This window comes from Ostrinia furnacalis, unplaced genomic scaffold, assembly GCF_004193835.3.
Source record: "Ostrinia furnacalis isolate ACB-3 unplaced genomic scaffold, ASM419383v2 OfSCF4829, whole genome shotgun sequence".
In the NCBI taxonomy this organism is placed as follows: domain Eukaryota; kingdom Metazoa; phylum Arthropoda; class Insecta; order Lepidoptera; family Crambidae; genus Ostrinia; species Ostrinia furnacalis.
Window position 1 is genome coordinate 20,927 of NW_021135068.1, and position 23,331 is coordinate 44,257.

General features: G+C 37.8%; 1 protein-coding gene across 2 annotated transcripts; it reads right to left on the reverse strand.

Moving 5' to 3' along the window:
* Positions 1 to 1,478: 1,478 nt before the first annotated feature.
* Positions 1,479 to 20,170, reverse strand: LOC114360066 (uncharacterized). 2 transcript variants are annotated; one of them, XM_028314621.1, is made up of 6 exons: positions 19,874 to 20,170; positions 8,397 to 8,538; positions 7,030 to 7,145; positions 6,195 to 6,294; positions 2,593 to 5,726; positions 1,479 to 1,637 (listed from the first exon to the last, which is right to left on the reverse strand). In XM_028314621.1, exons 1-5 carry the CDS (start codon positions 19,952 to 19,954, stop codon positions 2,611 to 2,613), a joined length of 3,555 nt encoding a protein of 1,184 aa, XP_028170422.1. In that variant the 5' UTR covers positions 19,955 to 20,170; the 3' UTR covers positions 1,479 to 1,637; positions 2,593 to 2,610. The 2 variants fall into 2 exon arrangements, with proteins under 2 accessions (XP_028170422.1, XP_028170421.1); XM_028314620.1 differs by lacking the exon at positions 19,874 to 20,170 and adding an exon at positions 18,259 to 18,579.
* Between the last annotated feature and the right edge of the window lie 3,161 nt (positions 20,171 to 23,331).

A 23,331-nucleotide genomic window follows, 5' to 3' on the forward strand; every position in this document is an offset into this window, starting at 1 on the left:
TTGTTTTGTCTACGGTTCGCTTTATGGCACGAAAGTTTAAGTAAAAATCAATGTGTGACCTGAAGAGGTCGAGGGTAGAAGAATAAGAACCTCTTTTATTAACATACTATTGTTTAAAAATAAGTAAAAGTAATGATTTCTTACCTCACGTCTTATCCTTCGCCTTGCACAACCGTAGAATTTGCAAAAAAAATATTACGTAAGCACAAACTCGAGTTTTTCAATCACCAATGTTAGTTCTACCGGTAACACAGCACTGAGTCTTTCCAACGATTTAAAGTCAATTTGTACTAATTGTAACACACGACTAAATAATTTGTACAGAATATGGAGGATAAATGAAAATATAAAATGGAGTCTGAACGCTCTCAAGTTATTGGGGTTAGATGGAGACGGGGAGTTACGCGCATGCGTGCTCGCCCCGGCTTAGAAATTACGCGTGGGGTAGCTTTTACACCCTCTGATAATACCATAGATAATACAAAATGGTCGGATTGAAAATATAAATCGGATTTTATAAATGACAAAATTTAACACGACTTGGATAACGTCGAAGTCAAGTTTAAAGTAAAACAAAGACGCAATAATCGAATTCGATTTTTAAAAATATTGTTTGAAACAGTCGTCGTTGGGTAGAAATAAAATGCAGAGACATCTAGCGGGGTTTTCTTACACTATGTGAAAGCCTTTCATTTCAAACTTTTTTTTTATGGTTTGCGCGGCGTTATTTTGCCCAATGTTTGTGAACTGGTGAAAAAAAACGGAAAACCGACCAAGTTTTTATGAGTCGGCAGACTTTTAATTTAATACATTTTTAATTAGGTAGGAAAATATTAAAAAAGCAGTACCGAACTAAGAACTTAATTTGTATTAATATCGAATTTCAACTTGCCAAAATAAGTTTTTATTTTTCTCGGTCGTAGTTTTTTAAAACAATAAAGCTTGAAGTAGCCATGAATTAAATTTTCGGGTCTTGCAAAAAACTGAATGTTACAAAAAAAGGAAATAAAATGTATTTATTTGTAAATTATTTAATTTTGTTAAAGCGCCATAAAATATTTTTCCATTTTCTTTTTTATTAAATTGTTAAAAATACTGTCGATTTTGGTATTTTATGGAATTTGGAGTGTGCTAAGAAATTAATTCCAATACAAATAAGATTTAAGACTACAAATTAAACGACCAAAAATTGCACTGTTTTAATATCGCGTACCGAAGAATGATTACAATTAAAACAAGTGTTCATTGTATTAAATATTTATTGTTCTCAGATATCTAAATAATAAGTCTTTCACTAGGGGATGAAATTAAAAGGGAAAAGGGAAAAGGTTTTTCTTTAAATAAACAAGCTACAAAAATGAGGGAGAAAAAATAAAACAACTTAAAACTATAGGAATAAAATTTGTAATTCACAGTTTTTAATGTTTAATACATAATATTATCTTTTTAATAAAATAGAACTATCCGCTATTATTGTAATAAGTAACACTCAAAAATACATGGTCTTAACAGTTTAGATAAATTTTATAGAGTAGTTAATAATAACATAAGTTTTAGAAAACGTCTGTTTGTCGCTAAACTAGATTTATCACTATAATAACATTACAAGTTGTATACAGCATGGTACTCTCAACTTCCTGAAAGCAAAAAACAAATATTAGTACAACGTTGACATGTTTACCCTAAGAAAATCCTGGGTTTAGATCACAACGTATAGTCAAAAAACTACCGGTTTAGTAGAAAAAAATTTTCTTTTCTTCTAGCCCGAAAAAGTCAAAGAATATAAATTTTGAGATCCTACATTATGATAGTCTTGCTATTAATATGGAGTAAGTATACAGGGTGTTAGGTAAATGGGTATATGAGCCGACACTAGCCCATGTTAACATGGGCATATAAATGGTATGGTGAAGTCAGAAATTTGATGTCATCATTTTATTTTTTTTTTATTTTCATATAAAATAAATTTTATAAAATCCGATTTGTATGAAAAATAAAATAATTAAAATGAAGATATCAATTTTCTGACTTCATCATACCATTTATATGACCATGTTAACATGGGCTAGTGTCGGCTCATATACATACCCATTTACCTAACACCCTGTATAAATATCACAAGCAAGCTTAATGGCCTGCAGTTATCTGACATGGCTCAATCGGAACGACAAGATAACGTGTCTTTAATGTCATACCTATACGGGATGTGTTTTCAGGGTATTTATTTACCCTGAAGAGGGCTTACTCACTAATTAATTTTGAATAGACAGTTTGACACCATACCCCAATAATTCGAAACCACAACTGTTCTAAAAAGACTCTTCATTCTGGTCTTAAAAACCTAATTTATTTTAAATTACCTGTAAATTTCGATTTTTGTTCGAATTGTATTGAAAAAAAGTAGTTTAATTGGGTTGACAAAATAGTGACGTCACTTGCTTGTAGTGCCATACAAAATGTATGGGAGAGTTTCGTTTTGACAGTTTTAAAAAGTAAATTGGCTGTGGTGTCAACATGTCTATTCTACGCAAGTTCGGCATGCCCTTAAAAGACATGCAGGAGGAATATAAAAGTGATTATTCAAATGTATACCTTGAAACTAGCACCAGTTTATTTGGTCATCCCCTGCGCGCGGCGCTCCCACTCGGCTCGCATCTGCACGATGCCGCGGAAGGCCGGCGCCTCCCCCTCCCTCCCCCCTTCTCCCACCGCCTCCCCCCTCCCATCCCCTCGCCCCCCTGTCTCCCGCGACTCCCCCTCCCGCCTCTGCCACACCCTCAAAGTATCAGCTTTGTACGCCATCGCCTCACTCTTCGTTATACTCTTTATATCCTCTCTGTCGTTCGATGGATCGGGAAACGTCCTGTTCCGCAAACGCTTCTCCGGCGTCGAATCTGACACCTCCTTCTTGTATTTGTTGACCTCGCTCCGGTAGACGGGAGCGGATTCCCTTTTAGGGTTCGACACGCTGTTTATGCTGACGCTTCTTTGATAGTGAGGCACTCCGAACTGACTGACTCGCGCGGCGATGTCGACGATCCGTTTTTCCTCAGTTTGCTCCTTCGATAGGTCCTCGTTTTCTTTATCGCTGTCCCGGGATTTAATTGACGCGTTGAATTCGTTCTTGAGTATTTTCGATCTGGTCGCTGTGATGTTGTCGTTGATCTCGTCCTTCGCGTCTTTGGCCTCTTTAGATTCGGCGATTTCCTGAGCTAGGTTGTCCGCTTCGGAGTCTTTTAGCTTCAGAGATCGGCGCGCGAACACTTTCATCAGCTCAGGCTCGTCGTCGTTCCGCCTTTCGCTGCTGCGGAACTCCTTTGCCAATATAACAGGCTTCTTGCGATATATGACGGCCTCCTCCTGCCTATCTGGAGTCCGGACCTCGTTGCTGTCCGTGCTCTGAATGGAACTCTTACTCCCAAAACTCGAATGAGATTTTTGGTCCATAGAAATATTGTCGTAGATCCTCTCCGTACTTCCATCGGTACTCATCGAGTTGGTTCGCGGCTTTTCTGGCCTGTCCTGTAATTCGACGCTGGTCGCTTTCCTTTTGAAGAAGTTTTTGGGCGTGGAAGGACTCTGCGGAGTGACCGGTGGAACCGATTTTTTAATAAATGCAGGAGAAGCAGGTTTCTCCTCTTGAGTATTTTCGACGACGACGTCAGTCTTGCTGGTCACAGATTCCTTTCGGACCGGGACGCTTTTAGGCTTAGTTTCAGTAGGCTGGACTGCCTCTGTTTCTTGTTCCTTATCGGCTGGGGGACTATCTGGTTTCTTTGGCGTTACGTTGGCTGTTAGCACGATGTTAGTCGCGGGTTTTGCATCTACTTTGTTCAGCTGAATGTTGAGAAACTCCGGCACACCCGGTTTGGTGCCGGTTTTATGAACTTTCTCCTCACTTTTCCCTTTCGAAACATCAGCGTTTTTGTTCAGCACCGGAGTCTGCTCCTTATTGATATGAGTCACTGACACAAAGCTTTCTGTGTCCTGCTTGATTTCCTTCTGGATGTTTCCGACCTTTCCACCGTGGCTTAAAGCGCTCTCGACCGAAATGGTCTTTCTTCTGTCATCCGCTGGTCTCTCGGGACTGCTCTTAACGCTATCTAATGAACTAGACTTGAGTATTGGGGCAATAATGGGCTTGGGTGAGCTGATTATGTCATCGATTTTGGCCTCAATCTGCGATATGTCGCTGTCTCGCTTGTGGCTATCGACTGTGATGTGGATGCTGTTGGTAAACAGCTTTCGGTCTTCGTTGACGTCAGTTTTGAGGCTGTCCAGATAACTGCTGTCCGTGCTGGGAAGGCTGTCGTAAGTGGCTTCAGCAGTCCCATGCATTATGTTGTAGTTTCGTGCGGACACTCTTTTGGAGAAGTCGTGTCTGTCGCTAACGTTTCGCCTGTAGTTGACCTCCCAGCTTTCCAGAAGGGGCTCGGATATCCCGACTATGGCCGGCAGACTCGGCATCTGGTTCTCCTGCGAGCTGAGAGATGTCGTTTCAGACGCGTACCGGAAGCTGTGGGACTTGCCGATGCTGCTGCGGCTTTCCACATACTCATCCCCGAGAGATCTCAGTCCCGAGCTGACAAAACACTCGTCAGTCTTCGAAGTCCGTTTAGTTTCCACCTTTTCAGCGAATTCGGAAACGTGTTCCGACGAGCGGTTTCTGATGTTCTCTGAGCTCTGATGACGCAAGGCTTTCGGCGGAGAAGCAGACACGACCAGTCCCGGATTGAAGTATGGGATGTTCTTGGGCATACTCCCGCTGTGGAAACTATAGTCGCTGTGAGCAGTCTTGATCCTCATCGCCCTGGTCGGAGGCTCTTCATCTGAGATCACAAGAGTCGGAGACACCAACTCTTCCTGCGCGCGAGTGGCTACTTCGTTAGCAATAAAGGCTTTTGTAGGGTCTATCAGCCGTTGCACGGACAGCGGCCTTTTGGATTTATCGTGGTGTAAGTTGAAGGATTCCCTTTTAGTTTCGTCGATGGCCTCTTTAGAGGGCGTCCGCTTCGGGCGATCTAACTCATCTCTTCTGTACGGGTTCCTCATATTCATATTGAGCATTTTGTCGGTTTCTTCCGCGACCTTGAGATCTGTGATGTCGTATTCTACGCCGGGGACCTTGGCTGCGCTGTAGACGTCTTTATAAGCACCGTCGTGGACGTAGCCACCTTTATTGTCCAGGCGTTTATGCATCTGGTTAGCGAAAGCCTTCTGGCCGGCGGTCTTGTGAGTCCTTTCAGCGGGAACTGGTCGATATCCCTCCCCGAAGGCGAAACCTCTCTCTGCATCAACAGGTTTGTACAGCGCATTCGCTTTCTCCATCTTGGATCTCTTAACATCCTGCTCCCCATCAGTCTGGTCCTTCTTTGGTTTCTTACCGCTCTTCCGTAGCAACAATCTGCTGAAGAACGACTCTTCTTTTTTGGTGGACTTGATGACTTCGTTCTCGATTTTCTTTTCGGATTTGGACTTTTTCTCGGGGCATTCTGTTTTGTCCCGGTACTTGGGCGGTCTGTCTTCGGGGGCGGGGTCTGCGGCGCCGGACTGGGACCGCTTGACGGAGGCCCTGGCGAGGGACAGACGCGCGGGAGCGTGGAGGGCCAGCCCTGGGGGAAGCGAGGACGACTTGAGCTTGGCGTCGCTGGACCGCGAGTCCCGGGAGGGCGACTGCTCTGACTGCTTGACTGTATGCTTCGTAGTGGTCGATGAAGAGAATGATTCTGGAATGAGATACGATGGTTTTAAGAAGATTATCTTTCAATTCTGAAGGAAGTCATTTAATAAAGTGGCTATTTTATATAAATTAAGATGTTTGAGCGAGTAATGATAAACTTTCTCGTGCATGACTATGGGCGTTTCGAGACAAGACATCCTTTCATTCTGGGATTTCTTAGTGGTATGTGTATATGGTATATACTATACAGTCGAGATCACATCAGATTGTATGTTTTATGTTGCAAATAGCATCTGTGATGATGCTACAATATAGGAACTCGAACCTTAACTTCGAACTCCTCCTATTCTTCTGATTAATTTCGTTGCGAATCCAGTGCCAGTTTTAATTTCCCTTGCTGTAGATCCTGACTACACAAGAGTTGCAGCGGTGGGAACGAATGGTGGGAATAATCCCGATATGATACTACCGTCGATATAACATTAATCATTATCATGTTTCAACAAATACGTACCAGTAACGACTTCTGAGGTTTTGTGGCTGACTTCAGGAGTAGTGCTTCGTATCACTTCTTCGTTCAGTTCGGGCGTTATTGGCAAGGCTGATGCGGCTATCTGAAAGTTGATGATAAATAATTAGGTAAACATTCAGATATAATTCTTTTTATCTTCAATTTCGCTAATTAAGAGACATATTAATGCACTAGAAACTTATGACTTTATTATAGTTTTGCTGTAAACAAATGTCCTTATTCCTAAATTTCTTTCTTCTTACGTTTGCTTTTTTAATTGGTTTTAGAGATAAGTTCCTACCGGAGGTGCTCTTTACATACGATTCAAATCTATTTTTAAACATTATCATAACACCCTTTATCAGGTAATCGCAAGTAAGTATTGATTTTATTAAAATAATGAACGAAACTTATTATATTGCACAAAAGCGCACACGCATGACAAAATGTAATAAAATAATACTTGTTGAACAGTTGCTGTGCTGTGCTATATTGGATAGGTGATTCCATTGACTATCATCACTCAACCCTAGACAAGGGCTTCACGAACTACGCTTCTAATGCCTACTACTACTAATGCCCGTTTTCACCATAAATCCCTGATTTTTAAGTGACCCCTATGAATACCAAATTCCTGTTCTGCGTTACCATAGGAGTCACTTAAAAATTAGGGATTGATGGTGAAAACGGACATAAGTTTACTTTCTTCAGCCACTTCTCAGCTCCAGCCGACATGTTGTCACTATGTGGTGATAGAGCAAGCTGAATTGGACGTGTATAAGTGCCCTGAAGATAACCTACATACTAATAAAGAATTTAAATTATAATTAATACTAACTGGGTTGTTTTTCTTCCGCCTGGGCGCGCCATGTGTGCGCCGCGGACGCACCGCCATTTTGTGTTTGGCAGCCGAATGCGACAGTGGCGCCACCCCCGTTGGTGGTTCAGATGAGTCTGGAATGGAGACGAGGTTTTTATAAGTTTCGTATTTCAATATGATACTTAGGTAGGTACTCAAGAGTGGATGCGAGCCAAAAATTAAATTGTGAAACATAGGTGTAAAACTTAATTTTAAACATTAAACTCGTCGTTCCTACCTTCAAGGTCTACAAAGTTTGTTAGTGTTTATTCTTGGAAATACATCACACATATAAAATGAATAAATAAGGTTCCACAGATATCAGCCATGATACGACGTGGTACCACTGTAATAAACCTCATAAAGGTAGCAGGTCAACCAATGTACTTACATAGAAAAGACAATAAATGATTATCTTATCTTGATATATATATCTCTGTTCATATTATTCATGCTTTAACGAATACATATACTACACATTCACACCTTCACACTCACATTTACACATTCACACTTACACACTCACACTCACACTCCTACACACAACCACACATAACGAGCATTATCCTATTCTTTTCTTTTTTAATATACTATCATTGAGCGTAAGTAAATCTTCCTATGTCAATGAAAGAGAGTCAGTAATCAACCATAACTTATTACAATATACTGCTGTAATTTTCTTACATACCAAAGTAAATTTATGCTTACTTAGTGAACTAATACTCCTAGAATTAATTAGAGATATCCTAATGGGAAGTAGCGAGTTATTCCCAATACAAGTGTCTCTGACTACTTACCGGGAAGACTCGGTAATAACTCTGTACAAGTATATTTGGAAATAAATGAATTTTTATTTATTATTTATTCTTATCTTATTAGTAAGGCGCTGGATGCAGGCCGCTACCAATGGGTCATTATAGAAATCAATGGGGGAGGCCTGAGTTCAGCAGTGGACGTCCTATGGCTGATGATGATGACCACTGTCATAAGGTTCATTCGTTCGTTTCAGCCGAAAGACGTCCACTGCTTGACAAAGGCTTCCACAAAGACCGGTCCTGCGCCGCTCGCATCCAGGCACCTCCCGCGACGACCAGATCGTCGGTCCACCTAGTGGGAGGCCTGCCCACACTACGTCTTCCAGTTGTCATAAGGTACTTACTGTAGATGGGGCGGAGCCGCGAAAGAATGTCTAGGCCGTCTAGCTCGGACAATAACTCGCAGCTCCGTCCCAAAGACTTCGGGAGGACACCGTCAGGTTTTAGTGAGCGTCACATAACTCACTGGTTCCCCCGGGCCAGTGGGTATGCAATTTCATGAATTTCCTGACGAAAAAAAAAGGTACTTACTGTAGAAGTCTGAGTGGTCGCTCCGCGAGTGGTCGTGCGAGTGGTGGTGGCCGCTGCTGCTGTCCTCGTCTATCTCGGAGGAGCCGACGCTCAGTAGGGAGCCGTCGCTGCATGACGACTGCGAGATGCCGGCGTGGTGCCGCTGGAAGTAAACAAAAGACTACGGTAAGTAAGATCCAACAGTCAGGATCCATTAATGGACTTTCCTCGACTCTTTGGGTGGGACACTTGAGGCCACAACCATGCGGCCATGGTGGCAGACTTCATGAACCGCCATAGGTGCAGTAGCAGTAGTAGGTGGTTACTTAAGCTACATTTATCCCTGAAAATGCGGTCCAGAGTAGTCGACGGTCGAGTTCTGTGCGGTAGTTTACGCACTAGACTCACTAAAACTGTTATATTACATATACTTCCAGTGCTGGAGCGCCTTATGGATGTTTATCTTAGCTGCAATAGGTAATTCTTGTGCCGATCACACATGATGCGACTCTACAATAAACTTATTTGAACCACTTTGTCTTTGTGAATTGGCAGATGTATAGATATTCCTGCATAACATTATTGACAACGCTTAAACCACTCGAAGATAACGCCGTATTTATTCCTTGATCCATTGAGACATAAAACGCGCCTATTTATGTACCTTTATCTTAAAATAGGAATCATAATCGTTAGTTTTATAATCATCATCGTCATCATCTCAGCCATAGGACGTCCACTGCTGAACATAGGCCTCCCCTAATGCTTTCCATGTTACCCGATTGGTAGCGACCTGCGTCCAGCGCTTTCCTGCTACCTTTATGATGTCGTCGGTCCACCTTGTTAGTTCTTAACGTTAGTTTTATGCCTCTAGTCATTTATTTATTTTATTTACTTCAAGTGTTAATTAGACTACCACAGAAATCGCTATTTATTTACCACTTACTACGAACCAAAACTAATTTTAGGTTAATTTTCTAATTAACTCAATTTACACATTATTATAAGTAGTTTTTCTGATGTATTATTCGGCAGCACGCAATTCTAGATTAAATTAAGAGAAATCATCCTAAAACTAGACGAAATGAAAGTGTTGCTGTCTATTATTTTTTAGTGTTTTTATTCATAACAACTAAAACTTGAAGCATAATTAATGTAATCAATTAAAACCGTATCCTTACGCAATAATTCGAAGCCATTATGGTATAAGTATACAGTGTGTCCCAAAATGGCCTAAATGACGTATCAAACAAGTATAGTAACTAAAATTGTTCATATCTCAAAACTCACGAAACTTTTCTATGAACATAATTATGCTATTTCGATGCGTCTCAGGTCCGCAGTTACCCCCAATTTCAGTGTGACATGCTAATTATGGAAAACTCTGTATTATAAATATTTGCTGAATACTGTGATACACCGAAATGCTCGCAGCAAAAAGGTACTTATATACCTAGCAGTACTAGCACAGAATAATAATGTACTTCGTGTACATTATCTACTTTATTACATTAGCAGAAAAACACCGAGTACATAATATGTTTGCTAATATAGGTCACGTATACACTTGCAACAATGACGCGACATGGACTTGTTAGGCTGTTGATACAACAGCACGGTCTGCTGACCACGTTTGAACGCTGTGGTTTATTTCAAACAGCCAGAGAAAGACTGTCATTGAAAATATACATTTAAAATGCTGTAAATGGAACATGGAACACCCTCAATATTTGTGATTCGTGTTACTAAACGCATCATTGAAAATATACATTTAAAATACTGCAAATGGAATATGGGACACCCTCAATATTTGTGATCCGTGTAACTAAACGCATTAAGAGTAGAGGTGGGCGCCGATATAAAATTGGCCGGCGGCGGCGCGCCGACTTTTTGACCTCGGCGGCGGCGGCGTCGGCNGTAAACTGCTCATATTAAATTCATCCTTGATTATAAGAAGATGAGCACGCTCAAGCTGAAAATCTTAATTCAGGAACAGGGTCATATCCTTTACACGATTTCCCCTAAAATCCTCTTGCCTAAAGACCACGTTCATATAATAATATGCTAGCATCATAAACCACGGTCCGCTGGCCACCTGACACAATTAATATTGTGCACCGACCTTCAGCAGTTTCACTGACCGGCATATAGCTGATATTTGCCCATAAATGTTAGATAAATGTCGTGTCCATGATTTTTTTGGGTAGTCTGCTCATGGCATTTCCATTTCACTATGACAGACTTTTTTAGGTGTGTTAATGGATTTCTTCCTCTGCAGAAGCTATGATCACAAGACTCTTGCTTTCATATTTACGAGGATATGGCATAAAAATCTTCAGAGATCACACCTGAAATATCAAGCTTTATCATCATCACTATCATCAACTTCTTCCATCGTGTTCATCATTTTGGAGGAAAATACGGAATCATTCTTTACGTACATTATATTCTTTTAAACGTGAAACATAAACATTGCAAGGATATAACAATCTTGAAAACACATTTGGTATTTTGGAATCCTAAAAGGTATGCCATAGTTTTTAACATTAAAATTTGAACTGCATAAAAGTGACACTTGCCTATTAGACATTGAACTACCACCACCTCTGACCAATTCGGCCTTAGACCTGCAGTTTCCCATAAGTTTCACCAATAAGGGCTCTACCTTAGTTTCACCAACTAAAACCTCTACCATAAGGTAAAGGTCTGCTTATTTCCCGTTTTAAGATGTTCTGATAACCTTAATAAGCGTTATTTATACACTATCGCACGTGCAGAAAGATATCAGCTGAAGATAATGCACTAATTGTTTTTAATTTACTGTTTTGGGTTATGTAAAGGCGTTAGTCTTTAAAATTAGTTCAGCATTAAGTTATAGTATCCAGTCACTCCAGTGCGTTCATATTTCTTACACCATGCTCCTAAGATGTTCCATCGTTCGTTCATTTCAGCTAAATGACGTCCGCTGCTGGACAAAAGCCTCCTCCAAGGCTTTCCACAATTAACGGTCCTGCGCTGCCCGCATCCAAGTTCTTCCCACGACTTTTATCAGATCGTCGGTTCACCTAGTAAGAGGCCTGCCCACGCTACGTCTTCCAGCCCGTGGTCGCCACTCGAGAACCTTTCTGCCCCAAAGACCATCGTCTCTAGATAGTTTGTATAAACAAACAACTACGGCTTTTTTCCAGTTACGGGCTTGTTAAGATATCGCCTTTTTCAAAATACAATCCCACAGAATTCAGTTTCGTTGCAAAATATCACCTATTACAGCAACGTAAGAGTTAGAGTGTTAGATGAATTTTCCGTTGTCTATAAAACTCAAGGCTATCGTTTAGTGGAAACGTACCCCAAAAGATAGCATCGTTCGGACATAATAAATCAACACGCCGGATGCGCACGCGCATGTAAAGAGCTAGCGTACCGAAACGTTACGTAGCGCAGGTACGATTGTTGGGTTCAAACGACACGCGTTATGTGATTGGGGCCTAATGCGTGGAACGGGAAAACTGTTTGTTCTACATTCTATGTACAGTCAGCAACAAATAGTTCGTGACACCCAAAGTGGTCAATAAGTTGATAACCGACATTAGTATACAACAGGGATGTTATGGATATCCGTAACCGTAAGCGAAACTTTCGGATATCCGAAATAAAAAAATATCCGAAACTGTAAGTAACCGTAGGTAACCGATTCAAAAGTTTCGGATAGTTTCGGACGTAGGCAGTTTATGTTTTTTGTATAGCATTATAATATGTATGTATGTAAAGGCATAACAGCCTGATTTATCTTTATAATGCAATCTAGTATCAATTTTTATTTGTTTATTACTTTTTATTCGATGTAAAGTGTGTGGCCGTGAATAAACCTTCTCGGACAACTATTGCAAATTGCATTCTAAAGCACCTAATCTACCTAACCGTAACTGAAACTTTCGGATATCCGAAATAAAAATATATCCGTAACCGTATCCATAACCGAAACTACATATCCATAACATCCCTAGTCTACAATTTTGAGTGTTGCGAACTTATTGACAGTACAGACTATAATACAGTCAGCGTCAAATAGTTCATGACACTCAACATTATAGACTGATGACGGGTCATCAACTTATTGACCACTTTGGTGTCACGAACATTTGATGCCGACTGTACTGTACAGTCAAGCACGTTGGACGCCACGCGGTTCATCATAATTACCCCTGAAAATCGATCACATCAAAAAAGTCACATCGCAAGAGCTCAAATAGTTATCTGATAAATAAATAACAAAGTAAGAACAAAAGAGCTCAAGTCAAGACAATTAAAAGTAATAGCATAGTAAATGTAACAGCGGGAATTATCCTGGATCCTGAGAACGTAAGTAACACCAGTAAAACTCTCTGGAGTCCTCTAAATGTGGTGGAAAAACACGAACGTTACATTAATATTTATTTACCTCTACCTTAGTCTATTTCTTTAGACGTGTTTATGTCTTTTCCTATTGGTTTCCAAAAACATTAAATTATACTGAAAAATTCTATGTACCTACCTACCAACGACTTTATTGATAAGAAGATTGTCACCTTTTTCAGAAAGGTCGGTTTAAGCTCAAGTTTTGAGCTTTTTTAAAAGTACCTATAGTTCTCTACGCACGCTGAAAGATGCGTTATTCAAAACATATTATTACAGCGGTGGTAATTTTATCAATTTGTTTATGCAAGAAAAAAATATACCTTTTAAAAATGCATACCCTCTCTAATCATATCAGAATTTTATTTCGATCAGATCAATAAAGATAGCCGATTTAATATTCAATGATAAACCAACATTTCCTTATAAGGCGGTGCAAGTTGTTGCTGATAAAGGTGACTATAGATTACATTTTCTCGAGCTTATCTACTTGATAATATAAATAGGTATATGATATAGACAAAACTCATAGGCAGAGTTGCACAAATTTACTTTAACCGTAAGACCGTAACTAAATGATGACCGGTGTTTTTTGTATGGAGTTTGACTTAATTTTGACGTTTGCTAGAGTTCAATTAAGATGGTGCATCTTAGCCTTAAAGCATCAAAACTACCTTTACAGATTGGTAAAAAGTTTTGATTGCAACATGGTAACGTTTTATTTATACACAAAATTGATAGAGAGAGAGAGTGGAAATTAAGATAGAGTAAGTACTTTTTAACGTCTCTACAAGTAAGACTACCCCTACACATTTTGCTTGAGCTCGTGCCTTTCCTCTATTCATAATTGAATTTCAATACATTATGTACAAGTACATAATTATGTAGTTTCATAACAAACCGCACGTTGGTCTACAAAATTAATTTGCAACTAAACTTCAAGCGTGTCGTGTCGTACCGTTCGCGAGTCATTAGAGCGACTCGATGTTCTGTTACAAGTAAGTGCTGTAGTGCACATTCACCTTAAGTCACTGTGACGTCCTTGACAGTTTTCTTCGCTATCATTGACGTCCGCGATCGATAAGATCAGCTGTTTATCAGTTATTGTTATTTATGTAATTATGTAGAAAGCCGTGAAATTGCATTAAAAAAGCTATTAAATAAATGGGCTGAAAAATTGGATTGTATATCTACATAAATTTAACGATACGGTAAAGATTGTAACTGACAGATAAGTAGGTAGGTACTGTAGGCTACAAATTAGCACCCGTGTGTAGCAATATTAAAAATGTTTAATAACTATGCACATAATATTGTTCTATGTTGCACGAAAACAACGAAAAAACTAAAAACTGTGATATCTATTTCAGTCGTAATCGTTTTAGTGCACATCTACTATATAAAAATAAGTCGGGTTTTCCTCCCTGACGCTATAACTCCAGAACGCACGAACCGATTTCCACGGTTTTGCATTCGTTGGAAAGGTCTCGGGCTCCGTGAGGTTTATAGCAAAGAAAATTCGGGAAGGGGGTAAAACAGGATCCACGCGTACGAAGTCGCGGGCGGCCGCTAGTCCTATTTCAAATAATGTCAAGCATTGTGACGCCCAATTGGCGATAGGTAAAATAGGTAATAGGACTTAAACTATAATCAGGTAATATTGCTCATAAAACATGTGATTCCGACTCCGACTCGGTATGAATGATGAAAAATAAAAATCTTTTAGTAATCAACTTTTTAATAACACTATTAGACTATTACTTTAAGTATCATTGATATAAAAAGTAGAGTCGTGACGTAGGTAGTCTCATTTAAATGAGCAGTTTCATTATCTGAATAGTACCAACTATAAAATTATCACTTCACGGGATTTATTGCAACAATATCTATTTTAACGGTAAATAATATTTACCCTCCCGACGTTTCGGCTCGGTTGCACTAAATCCCGTGAAGTGATAATTTTATAGTAAAAAATGCAACATAATAGTTTAAAATACAGTCTGTCTATAAAGTCGTGACATGAATGTTTGAGGAACTAACATTATTCATGTGTCTGGCAACACCAGAGTTCACTAAACATATGTACCTACATCAGNAAAAAAAAAAAAAAAAACATACGGGTCGAATTGAGAACCTCCTCCTTTTTTGAAGTCGGTTGATGACTTACGTGGTGATAGAACTTAAACGACGTAATGTAGGGTTTATGGTTTACCAATTTATGGTTTATGGTTTAAGACATTTATTTCTCTACAAAATTAACTAGAAATACAAAATTAACCTTAAAACTATAGATTATTTAAAGTTTATACAATTTTAATCGTTTACATTTTAATATTTTTTGCATTTGAGTGTCAACTATTTGACGCTGACTGGACAGTCAAACACGTTGGACGCCACGTAGCTCATAATTACCCCTGAAAATCGATCATATCAAAGAAAATCGCAAGAGTTAAGTGCAAATACTTACTTAACAGATAAATAAATAACAAAGTAAGAATAAAAGAGCTCAAGTCAAGACAATTAAAAGTAAAAACAGCATAGTAAATGTGACAGCTGGAACTATCCTGGAGCCTTAGAACGTAACTTACACTCTCTGGGGTCCTCTAAATGTAGTGGAAAAACACGAACGTTACATTAATATTTATTTACCTCTACCTTAGTCTATTTCTTTAGACGTGTTTATGTCTGGAATTTTCTTTTCCCATTGTTTTCCAAAAACATTAAATACATACTGAAAAAATTATATGCAGGTACCAACGAATTTATTTATAAGAAGATTGTCACTTTGTCACCTTTTTCAGAAAGGGCGTTTTAAGCTTAGGTTTTGAGCTATTTTAAGAGTACCTATAGTTCTCTACAGTCCTATCAACTTAAGCTGAGAATTGCATTTGTGTGAGTGATCGCCAAAAGTACCGTTAGTAAAACACATACAAATAAAATTAATGTTTTATTAAAAGGAAGTCTATAAAACACTTGCTACCAATTGGGCCGATGTAACGACACTTGACACATCCTTTTAAATAAATAAACAAATAAAAACAGGTCCTCGCTCAGCATATGCCATGGCACGAAGTACCTCGACGCTGATATTCTGCGAGCACCGTTTATAGAGAGGGCGTCCAGCCAGCCTTACAAAATACACCAAAAAGACAAACTTTATAAAATTACAAAATAAAAACAGACCAAAAACTTTTCGTTCACACCTTTAAAATACGTATTCAATTTGCATACAATTTCTTTCACTTGGCTGCTTAATGGATTTCGTACAGGAAATTCACTTACAGTAGGAGCCATTTCACTAATATTTGGAACACAATTACATAAAATTACACGTATCTGCTACCAGTACCGGGGGTGAAGTGAAGTATGTGAGCGACAAGGAAGCGGTGCGTGGCGGACGCGACGCGCTTCAGGCCGCTTGCTATAATAAACCATGCGCGGGACGCGCCGCGCTTTAAGCCGATTGCCACTCTAAACTATCGGTGTGCACTCACACAAATGCAATTCTCAGCTTAAGTTGAGAGGACTGTACGCACGCTGAAAGATGCGTTATTCGAAAACAAATTACTACAACGGTGGTAATTTTATCAATGTCTTGTTTATGCAAGAAAATAATTATACCTTTTAAAAATGCATACCCTCTCTAATCATATCAGAATTTTATTTCGATCACATCAATAAAGATAGCCGATTTAATATTCAATGATAAACCAACATTTCCTTATAAGGCGGTGCAAGTTGTTGCTGATAAAGGTGACTATAGATTACATTTTCTCGAGCTTATCTACTTGATAACATAAATAGGTATTATGATATAGACAAAACTCATAGGCAGAATTGCACAAACTTACTTTAACCGTAACTAAATGATGACCGGTGTTTTTTGTATGGAGTTTGACTTAATTTTGACGTTTGTTAGAGCTAAATTAATATGGTGTAAAGCATCAAAACTACCTTTACAGATTGGTCAAAAGTTTTGATTGCAACATGGTAACGTTTCATACAGAATTGATAGAGAGAGAGAGTGGAAATTAAGATAGAGTAAGTACTTTTTAACGTCTCTACAAGTAAGACTTTACCCTTACACATTTTGCTTGGGCTCGTGCTTTTCCCTCTATTAATAATTTAATTTCAATACAATATATTATGTACAAGTACATAATTATGTAGTTTCATAACAAACCGCACGTTGGTCTACAAAATTAATTTGCAGCAAACTTCAAGCGTATCGTGTCGTACCGTTCGCGAGTCATTAGAGCGCCTCGATGTTCTGTTACAAGTACTCACTCTAGTGCACATTCACCTTAAGTCACTGTGACGTCCTTGACAGTTTTCTTCGCTATCATTGACGTCCGCGATCGATAAGATCAGCTGTTTATCAGTTATTGTTATTTATGTATCTAGAAAGCCGTGAAACTGCATTAAAAAAAGCTATTAAATAAATGGGCTGAAAAATTGGATTGTATACCTACATAAATTTAACGATACAGTAAAGATTGTAACTGACAGATAAGTACTGTAGGCTACAAATTAGCACCCGTGTGTAGCAATATTAAAAATGTTTAATCACTATGCACATAATATTGTTCCATGTTTCACGAAAAACTAAAAACTGTGATATCTATTTCAGTCGTAATCGTTTTAGTGCACATCTACTATATAAAAATAAGTCGGGTTTTCCTCCCTGACGCTATAACTCCAGAACGCACGAACCGATTTCCACGGTTTTGCATTCGTTGGAAAGGTCTCGGGCTCCGTGAGGTTTATAGTAGAGATGAAACGGATATCCGGTAACTATCCGGTAGGCCGGATATCCGGCCTAAATTTACTATCCGGCCGGATACCGGATAGTAACTCACTATCCGGCCGGATACCGGATATTAAAAAACTACAATTTCCTATTAATAAAAATGAAATACATTAATCTTTGAGGTAAACATCAATAAAATGGCTTATTATAAAGTCCAAAAAGTTACAAAAAGCCATATTNATTTTGGATTTAATAATATTTTCTTTAGTTATCTATGAGTGGTCCCAGTCGCCGGAAGAAAATTTATTTAATTTTTACGCATCCGGCGACTGGGACCGCGGTCCCAGTTAATTGCGGTCCCAGTCGCCGGAAGCCTTGTTTTTCCTATAAATTGTAGTGTAAAAAATATACAGACTTAAGGCTGATTTACACGTAATAAGTAGGTAACTAAAATTTAAGTTACTTTTATGCGATTAATTGCATGTAAACACAAAATTTAGTACCAAGTTGTGCAAGTTGAAATTTGTCAACTAAATTTTAAGTTGCTAGTTCTGTTTAGGTACATGCTGTTTAATCAGCCTGTGTACAGCCAAGGTGTAAATCAGCCTTTAATGAACCACAAACTTTACCTCTTAATAAAAACCTGTCTAAAAAATCTGAGGGACTGAATGTGCCTTCCGAAGCACAGCATCACATTTCTTTCTTTTCAGCGAACAATACTGTTTTTTTTTAAATACTGACCTTGATATTAGCACTGATGTACCTCCTCCGTGGAGGCCGCTTCACAGGCACCTCCTCAGCCTTAGTCATATAAAGCATCATGGCGACTGACCACTATCCCCTTGTCCACAATACCCTATCTCTTATCGCCCTCTTTGCATACAATCACTTAACATTTTAACACTTAAGTCACTTACGTCTTTGTTTTGTCACTTACTTTGTTATCTAGCACTTTTAAACTATTGTTTTACACTATTATTGGTTCTGTAATGAAGATGTTTATGACGATGGAAGGATTATCGGAATTGCGCCGAAGTGTATGTTTGTTGGACATTTGGATAATACTAATGTCAGATCAGTAACAATTTGATAACCGCCTCTGTAAGTAAAATAAAAGGCATAAGGCATAAAGTAAAGACGACACGATGGAAAATTAATCGAAATCAAGCCGCTTTTCCTAATTTTGAGAGTCAATACGATTTACAATTCGAAATTTGTATATTTTATGGATCTTTTACAGATTTATATGAATACGGGATGTTTGAAAATTACTCCGCAAATCTTCAAGATATCAATATCAGCCTTATCTAAAGAGCTAAAATAAAACCGCCTTTTTTATCCACGTAAAGATAATATTTCCATCTCATCTATAGACATTCAGTTTATCATCGACAGACATCACCCCTTCAGTTTCATTACCACAGTGTTATATTTGACACATTTTGCCTACTTTTGCTTTGTAGCTTTCTATTCAATATATTTAAATGAGCAAAATATAAATCTTCGAATTAAAAAAGTCTTTCAGGAATGAGAATAAATAAATAAAGATATTTACTNACTAGTCTAGTCTACTACTACTAATAGATTCACTGATCGCGTTCGAAGCACCTAAACTCGTCACGACATGCAACGAGACAATGGGCCAACTATCCGGCCGCCGGATATCCGGCTATCCGGCCTAGCAGCTGGCCGGATATCCGGTATCCGGTATCCGGCCAAACAACTATCCGTTTCATCTCTAGTTTATAGCAAAGAAAATTCGGAAAGGGGGTAAAACAGGATCCACGCGTACGAAGTCGCGGGCGGCCGCTAGTCCTATTTAAGATAATGTCAAGCATTGTGACGCCCGATTGGCGATAGGTACTTAAACTATAATCAGGTAATATTGCTCGTAAAACATGTGATTCCGACTCCGACTCGGTGTGAATGATGAAAAATGAAAATCTATCAATAAATCAACTTATTAATAATACTATTAGACTACTATTTAATTAAATACCATAAGTAACATTGATATCGAAAGTAGAGTCGTGGTGTAGTGTACCAACTAACTGAATTAATTGAATACGAGTTGAATACGTTTATTTTCAATACATTGTATTGTAAAAATATACAGACAGGCTAAGTTGCACCACCTAAATATAACGGTAACTATGACGTTAACCGATGCTTTTTGTGTGGAGTTTGACAGAATTTTGACGTTTGTCAAAGTTAAAGTAAGATGGTGCAACCCAGCCATAATGAACCACAAACTTAAACCTGTCTAAAAAACTGAGGGACTGAATGTGCCTTCCGAAGCACGGCATCACATTTCTTTCTTTTCAGTGAACAATACTGTTTTTTTTTAAATACTGACCTTGATATTAGCACTGATGTACCTCCTCCGTGGAGGCCGCTTCACAGGCACCTCCTCAGCCTTAGTCATGTAAAGCATCATGGCGACTGACCACTATCCCCTTGTCCACAATACCCTAAGTATCTCTTATCGTCCTCTTAGCATACAATCACATAACATTTTAACACTTAAGTCACTTACGTCTTTGTTTTGTCACTTACGACTTTCTTATCTATCACTTAAACTATTGTTTTACACTATTATTGGTCCTGTAATGAAGATAATGTTTAAAACTATGGACGGACTATCGGAATTGCGCCGAAGTGTATGTTTGTTGGTCATTTGGATAATACTAATGCCAGATCAGTAAAAATTTGATAGCCGCCTCTGTTAGTAAAATAAAAGGTATAAGGCCTAAAGTAAAGACTACAGTCGTATGGAAAATTAATCGAAATCAAGCAGGTATAGCTTTTCCTAATTTTGAGAGTTAATACGATTTACAATTCGAAATTTGTATATTTTATGGATCTTTTACCGTTTTATATGAACACGGGATGTTTGAAAATTACTCCGCAAATCTTCAAGATATCAATATCAGCTTATTTATTTATTTATTTATTTATTTATTATTCATTATTGAGCAATTACATATTTGATCCAAATAGCGTCCTAAATCCTTTTTAGGTTTGTCTAGACACTATTGTTCTCTATACAAATAAAAACATTATCTTTAGAGCTAAAATAAAACCGAATAAATAAATAAAGATATTTACTGTTGAAGGTTCTTTAAGTTACTCCAATCACTCACTCCCGGAGTCCTGGCATGGGTGAAAGAGACGAAAGCTCTGAAATTTCGTGATTCTCTTATCATTTATCAACTTAGTTTGATGTCTGTCTTACTCACTCATTTCCAGACTTTCACTAACAGCTGTGTGCGAGATAGACTAAAGAAATATTGAAATTGAAAATAAAATTGCTCCAAAGAAGACAAATACTCATCAATCAATCATTAGTTGGTCAGATAAAACTGTGTGTCAATTGCAATTAAGACAATAATAATTGTAAATATGTTAATACGTAAAAAAATATTCTGAAAATCATATCTATAAATATTATTGTTATTCTTTTGCACGAAATTGATTGTCACAAAGCAAAACCAGCGCGTGTGCAGCCACCGACACTCGCTAGTGTATAAACCACTCGTGAACTTGACAAAGTTGTTGTGAAACTATTCCAGAGCCGTAAGAGCTGTAAATCATGCGCTTTCAGCGTGTTTCGCGCTATAATTGAATTAATAATATCAATATGATTAAACATCTACAAAAAACATACATGCAATATCAAACAACATTTTTATGTCTACATGACACCACTCAGTAATGCAAATCGTAATGAAAATAAAAGACTTCGTAGAGACTAATAAATTGTAGATAATGATAAAATATATCAACAAACTGGTGATTTATTGTCGTCCTAATAATTAGAGTTGTCAGTGCTTGTGTTACTCCGAGCGCGCTAATTATTTAATTGGTTGTTTGAGATAGTGACGTGTGTAACACAGAAGTCGGTCAGATGATAATCAACATGTATTTGTTATCACTGATAGGGTAATAGAAAAAAAGATAAGTGTCTATTGTTTATGTATTACCTACTCGTATTATTGAGGCGGAATTTCAGCGTTTCAGGGATGAGATAATGTGTGGTAAGAAAATTGGTGATGCGTTTGTTAGATTACAAAATCATTCAATGGCAGTTAAAATTATACTGAGACGTTATTGTGGCGTGAAAAAAGTGTTTTCATCAGTTTTCATGCTTTACTTTTCCGGAAAAGTTAAGTTTCATGAATTCAGAAATCATTACAGTTCATTCCAAAATTGTGGATTCAATCATTTTGATTCAATTTAGGGCTTGTAAACCATATTTAATACGCTTGTATTTTAATTAGCACACGCTAACGACAACCTATATCTAATTAAAAACGCAAAATGCGGATATTTATGTTATAAATGTAGATACATTTTTTATAATAAACAATAAAAATAGGTACATTTTCTGACAATCACTTTCTTGATGACCATTAACATTTTGATATGTTGCGATAAAATTGCTTTAAATTGCCTAACCTTCCCGATAATTATCTGATATATACTGGAAAGCTGACAAATGAGGCATTTAATGTAAGATTCCAATAAGTTTTCTAAATTAAAATAATCAGGAAATAAAACAGATTTATTCAACCATTGCTACATGTTTCACGCAAGAATGAAACTAATTTAGCCTCAACGAAGTAGGTATGTATTTGAGTACTCGTATAGCAACGGATAGTATAAAAATGTAGAGTTGTATTATACTCTACAAGAGACGTTCAAAAAGTGATGAGAATGGGATATTTCTAGCCATCACAAAAATCTGAAATAAATTGGGTAGGTAGCTTAATTTTTCACTAGAAACTGGTTAAAAAATCATTTAAGTTCACCATTGCGTTCAAGAATTACATTCACTTGTACGTTGCACAGGGTTTCCCAACCTTTATTTCGCTGAGTCTCCCTGAATAAAAAAAAATATAATCACTAATGACACAATATTCATCGTACCCCTTCTTGCCCCCTTCCTGAAAAAATAACCCGAGATACGCCAATGCCCCCTAAATTAACTTGTATAGCAGCAATTGAATGGTGGAACAGTTATTACCTGCCGGTTGGGAAGTCCTGCTCTATAGGTGTTAGTGTATAAAGGTAATTAATATAAGTAAAGCGTAGAGGAAGAAAAGAAAGCGCAATCCGTTAGAATAAAAATCAACCACTCGCCTTGGACTGCCATTAAAAGAACACTCACGGGCAGGGCACGGTTACCTCATGACAACATTTAAAAATCAAGAAAAAATAAAATAACGCACTTTTAATTAGCACTAAACAAAAAAATACACGAAAAGAAATTGCAACATAATAAGAAGTGACATCACACAATTTTTCAGACGGCGCCTGCGCTAGTTACGTTCAAATACTTTAATTAGATGAAATAAAAAGTAGCCGATCAAAACGAGGATATATGAAACTAGTAAATGTGTTGTAAAGGTCAGTTGCTACACATTTTACTAGTAATTTAAATTCCAGAGCAAACGTCTAATTAGGCTGAGTTATTAAATAAATAAACTATTTATTTTTACTACTTATTATTATTTTCCTAGCTCAATTATATTTAAGCAGGAACGTAATACATATAAGAACTGTGTTTATTTTAAGAAAACGTGAAGCCCGGTAGTGGAAGGAATGTTTTTATAAAATTTATTTCTTTCAAACAAACATTGACAATTCTGTAATGGTCCATTCGGTTTTACATTGCCAATGTCTTTTATACAAACAAATATGCATTACACCGTAAAGAAATAGTTCTTATGCACATAAACATTAGATTTAATTTGCAAGGTATTTAATTGACTAGTGTAATTCAATAAACAATTTTTAGCGCACGATTAGCAC